At 28.7% G+C, this 6,000-nt stretch overlaps 1 protein-coding gene across 1 annotated transcript in view; it reads left to right on the top strand.

Moving 5' to 3' along the window:
* The window catches only part of LOC140443776 (D-beta-hydroxybutyrate dehydrogenase, mitochondrial), a 220,077-nt gene extending 214,339 nt beyond the window's left edge, over positions 1-5,738 (top strand). The window contains exon 6 of the mRNA XM_072535215.1: positions 5,177-5,738. Coding sequence (XP_072391316.1) covers positions 5,177-5,332 — 156 coding nt within the window. The 3' untranslated portion in view covers positions 5,333-5,738. The remainder of the gene's footprint in view (positions 1-5,176) is intronic.
* Positions 5,739-6,000: the final 262 nt, after the last annotated feature.

A 6,000-nucleotide genomic window follows, 5' to 3' on the forward strand; every position in this document is an offset into this window, starting at 1 on the left:
CTATTTTAAAAAATAACCAAAGGAAGACAGAAATTCGTTCTTAGTGGTCTGTAGAAAGAAAATAATCCGTCGTTTTATTACTGAATGTAACGATTTATACATAAGGGAAACTAATATATTTTTGTAGAGACATTTTAACTATAACAGCAAATTATATGATTTTAGGTTCCATACTTAAAAAAATTCGCTGAATCGTTTAAAAGCAAGAAGAAAACTTTTTCTAGAGTTGATTGGAGCAAAGGCAGAAGTCTGTAAAAGGTCCAAATGTTCCATTCCAGCTCTATATCAAAAAATCATAAAAATAGGACTTTCTTAGTAAATTGAATAGTATTCGTTTTTTAACGCTAAAATCCAAAAGAAAAAAAGGCCAATAGCGTACATTGGCACATTCTAACTCAAATGTAACAAACACGAAAAGGATTACTTAAATCAAATGGTTGAATAAAAAAAATAGTTTCTCGAGAGAGACTGTACAATTATAAAGAAGAAAATGGTTTAAATGCATGTATTATACTGCAATATCACTTTTTAACAAAAATAATGCTGCTACCGATTAGAATGAGTTGACTTTTAGTTATTATGTGTAATCTTTATAAGCTCAAATTTCATAAATATAAAGGTAAACTCAGTCAAAATAGTCTAAAAAATATCCTAATGAATGTCTTGCATAAACTGGAGTTTATAACAAAGTATTGACTAATATTTAAATAATATCAAATATAAACAACATTAATTTATCTATAACGCAAAAAAAAGAATGTCAATTCAATTTATCAATTTCGAAAACAAATAATAAAAGTGCATGGAAATTTGTTATTTATCGTGTACTTTTATTTGCACTTCAACTTCGGGATATACTGATAAATAAAACAAAACCAAGTCAAATACAGAAACCGGCACAAGTTTAATGTAGAACCTGACCTGAAAATAAATGCAAATACAATCGACTTTGTGTGAATTATTCACATTTTCAGTTGCGAACTATTGGGTCACGTTTGGGAATATTTGCTCAACAATTGCAAACCTGCTGTTACCCATAAATGTTTGTAGAACGACTCTAAAACAGAGCTATGAACAAAAAATATGTATTTGGCCAATTAGGTTAGTCTTTTGGTACAATATATTTAAAAAAACCTAAACTTTGTGTACTAACAATGTAATAAGTACAGTTGTGTGCTAGCTCCGATAGTATCTACATCGTTTAAGTGACCAATAATTTTAAATTTATATACATAGTTTTGGTTTTAATTAATAAAAAAACAAGTTAAACTTAAATATAAACCAAAAATCTTTTGTTTTAAACTTACATTACAATTTTTCATTTATTATTGGCTTTTATAGCATTCAGTGCAAAGCTGGGAAGTATGTTCTCGACATATATATTTTTACACTGTATGCATAGGGTCTTCTTTTTTCTGTTCTTTTTCGACGAACAAAAATGACATCTGCCTGGAACGTCATACTGGCTATGTTGCGTATGTACCTCCGGGTTGTCCAATATTTCTTTTATATGATTTCTCATAGTTACTGGTATATTCCAGATATATTCAAGAAAGTCAAAAATATTGTTAGAGGCCATCGGCAAATTTTTTGTGACATAGAGTAAGTTCCTTTTAGTTCTTCAACGGTATCAACACCTCTCTTTGTTGCATTGTAAAATTTAATCATTTTTGGCTTGCAAGCATGGCCACTTTCTGGATCAGTCTCGTCTTTGTAATGCATTGTTGTCAATAATGTAACTATTTTGTTTCTCTTGGGCTTGTAGGATACCATAGTCATGTCTTAGGTGAAACCAAAAATGCTAGAAGTAACCTTACGCTCCTTCAACTTTGCGGTAAAAATCTCAAGAATTTCTCTTTTTATGTTTGCGAACTGTGCCCGTCGCAGTTAGTTGTGTTTTTTTTTTAGCAAATCCAAGGCTAAATGTATTGACGTAAACCAATTATCGAAAGTTACATTTTTTTCAGTTCAGGTATTGGTTTAATTAATCTTAAAACGACTGAAGAGGCGCTATTCTTAACGTTATAGGGCCCCATCTGTTGAGTCCCATTATACACCTCTAGATTATAGGTGTAATATGACGTGGAATCAACAAGCGCTTATATTTTGATTCTATACTTTGCTGGTTTATTCGGTATATACTGCCAAAATCCACATTTGCTGCGAAATGGCTCAAGCATTTTATCAATTGTCACAAATTCACTTAAAGCATAACTGGCTTTGCATCTTTCAACACATCCATCAAAAATTTTTCTTATAGCAAATAGCTTATCATGCTGTTTCCATTCCTCTTTATCATTAAGATCGTCAAAACTTTTATTTCCAAATAACAAAATGTAAAATATTTATTATTACACGTTCTCGCAAATCTGTATTGGTCTCCGGCGAAGCGTTTTATAAATCCGATATTAGCAACGCTCGAAGTCTTTTAAAAAATGTGTAAAATTATCTTTATTTACACCAAAAAGACTAACAACTGGAGTTTCAGTTTCACTATGGAGTGGACTGGATTGATAGAGAAGTCGAAAACACAAAATTAGCATTTTATTTAAATATTATTAATAACACTACTTTGACAGAGGTTCTTAAAGAAGATGTACCATGCATAGTTTGCATTTATTTAATATTCCTATTAATAAATCTGAAAGTATCACGGCATACTACGATAGTATAAAAAATTGCAGAATCTGTACCTGTTTAAGTGTTTATAGTGGCATTTTGTTTCCAAATCCAATTTATTGGTAGCATTTTGTCTGCATTAAAGTATTCAAACGATAAAATCGATGTTGTTCTTACACTCATATATTAGTAAGAAAATAATAATGTATCACGAAATGTCAGTCTATTGCGTTTGTCACATATACGTGTTTATCTCCACTGTTGTAAAAATAGAGTTGACCATTTTTGATCCCAGGGTACAGATATATATTACACTCCGTGCAGTACTTGATATAAGTGGTGATTCTTGAGGATGCAGTCAGTCTATTTGGCTCACAAGGCAAAGAAAACTCTATGACTTACTGTCAAGCTTTCAAATATATTTAATTCTTTTTCAAGACATCTGTTAACCAAGAAATATAAAAATTATCTAGCTATAATTTTTAATTGTCTTACTTACTAGTCGTGAGATTACAGTTTATGTTGACTTTATGAAACAAATCATTACACATATATTAAAAAAATTTTTGTTAAAATAACTATATTGTCATTATATATGTCTTTGTCATGTTGGTTTGATTAATGGATATATATGAATAAATATACAGTTATTTTACGTGGAAAGCAAAACCAGTAACAATAGTTATTAATATTATATTAATTTAATTGTCGATAAAAAATAAATTAATCCAGTCAGTTTGGCTTAAGCACATTTTTTTTAATGTTTGGATGTCGATAGAAAACGAGATTATGATGGTATTTATTGATATGTTAATATGTAACAGTGAATGTTACTTAATTTGTCAATATTTGATTTTCTATTTATACATTTTTTATTTTTCTGTATAAATATGTGTCATTTCTAAAAATAACCGCTTCTGTTCATGTTTCTGCCTCTCTAGAATTGAAGCTTGTGAAAAATTAAATGTGTGATTTAGATTAATAGAGTGTTCGGCTAATGCACAAGCATGTGATTTGTTTGTTTTTACATCACTTTGGTGAGAAATAATTCTGCTGTGTAATGTTCGAGAAGTTTCTCCTATATAAACTTTATCACAGTCTGAGCAAGGTATTGAAACACTGCTTTAGAACTTTCCATAGTTGTTAGAGGATCTTTAGTTTTAGTGTATAAATGTGCTATGGTTTTAACATTTCTAGTGGCCATTAATAAAACCAATTTTTAGCAATAGATTCATAAATTACTATTCTGAACATCCTACAAAAATAAAAATAAACTTAATTTTGGGGCTAAACAGCAGAGTAACTAGAATAACTCATCCAACATAATATAGAGAACAAAGTTTAAAGATACTAAAAAACATACAAATGGAAAACTCTTATCCCGTAGGCTTACTCAATAAATGGCACACCAAGAAATAAACAATAGCCTGACAGTTAACATCTTAATACCAACAACACCACAAACTTTTGGATCTTTACCTTATATTCCATTCTTAACACCAAAACTTCTCAAATTATTTAAAGTATTAGAAAACATAAAAATTGCCACTAGAAATGTTAAAACCATAGCACATTTATACACTAAAACTAAAGATCCTCTAACAACTATGGAAAGTTCTAAAGCAGTGTTTCAATACCTTGCTCAGACTGTGATGAAGTTTATATAGGAGAAACTTCTCGAACATTACACAGCAGAATTATTTCTCACAAAAGTGATGTAAAAACAAACAAATCACATTCTTGTGCATTAGCCGAACACTCTATCAATCTAAATCACACATTTAATTTTTCACAAGCTTCAATTCTAGAGATTCAGAAACATGAACAGAAGCGGTTATTTTTAGAAATGACACATATACAGAAAAATAAAAAATGTATAAATAGAAAATCAGATATTGGCAAATTAAGTAACATTTATTGTTACATATTAATATATCAATAAATACCATCATAATCTCATTTTCTATCGACATCCCAACATTAAAAAATTCCTATGTGCTTAAGCCAAACTGACTTAATTAATTTATTTTTTATCGACAATTAAATTATTAATAATAAAAACTATTGTTACTGGTTTTGCTTTCCACGTAAAATAATTATATATTCATTCATATTATGTCCATTAATCAAACTAAGATGACAATGACATATATAATGACAATAAAGTTATTTAAAAAAATTTTTTTTAATATATGTGTAATGGTTTGTTTCATAAAGTCAACATAAACTGTAATCTCACGACTAGTAAGTAAGACAATTAAAAATTATAACTAGATAATTTTTATATTTCTTTGTTAACAGATGTCTTGAAAAAGAACTAAAATAGATTCGAAAGCTTGACAGTAAGTCCAAAGAGTTTTCTTTGTCTTGTGGGCCAAATAGACTGACTGCATCCCCAAGAATCACCACTTGATATTTAAATCAACAGTCAATAATACCACCATCTTATATATATATATATATATATATATATATATATATATATATATATATAACATATATGATTTTTTTATTAATAATTGTCGACATTTTGTACAATTATATTTTTTATTTTCAGGAAGTCGACCTATTTCCAGTTCTTCGAGCCCTAAACGACGCCTGTATCCGCACATTTCCGTTGACAAAATACACACCAGTCTCTCGCAAAGAAAAGATTCAAGTGTTCATTGCTGAATACCTTCCCCGCGCTGTATACGACGTAATTTATTCCTAGGTCAAAAGTTTAGAATATCAGCTCAATTTACAACATATATTTAATGTATCGTTTGTAATTGTTTAGTTTAACTATAGTGGCACTATACAAAATTTGCATTTTGTAAATAGTATATAAATAAATTTTTTAACATTAAATTTTAGAAGATACAAAATAGATCTCTGTTTAACATTACAAAATAGAAAGTTTGTATTTCGTTTGGGAATAATCAGCAATGTATTGGGCAGTGAAAATAAAAGATTATAAGGAGATATAATGTTGTGGCAATTAACAAAAAAATATATAAAACGCGAACCACAACAAAAAGTTGATTTTAGAATAAATAAAAATAATTTGTAAACCGTATTTAATTTAATCTTAGTTGATCTATTGTCGAATTTAAAACATTAAAAACTATGTACAAAAATGCAGTTTTAATTTTTAAATATGACCTTAAGTGAGAAATTAGAAGCAAAAAATCTGGGTAAAGAGATGTTAGACTGTTAAACTCTCCATATATTTTACACTGTCGATAATATTTCTAAGTAGTTTGTAATGCATGATACGGCGCAATTAAAATAACAAGATTATAGAGTAACATACAGTGTGTAACATAAGTATGGAATAAATTCGATATTTCCTAAATGAAAAGCCTTTTTAAAAAAATCTAAAACACGGCGGTTTTTAAA

The sequence above is a fragment of the Diabrotica undecimpunctata genome, chromosome 6, assembly GCF_040954645.1.
Source record: "Diabrotica undecimpunctata isolate CICGRU chromosome 6, icDiaUnde3, whole genome shotgun sequence".
Classification (NCBI taxonomy): domain Eukaryota; kingdom Metazoa; phylum Arthropoda; class Insecta; order Coleoptera; family Chrysomelidae; genus Diabrotica; species Diabrotica undecimpunctata.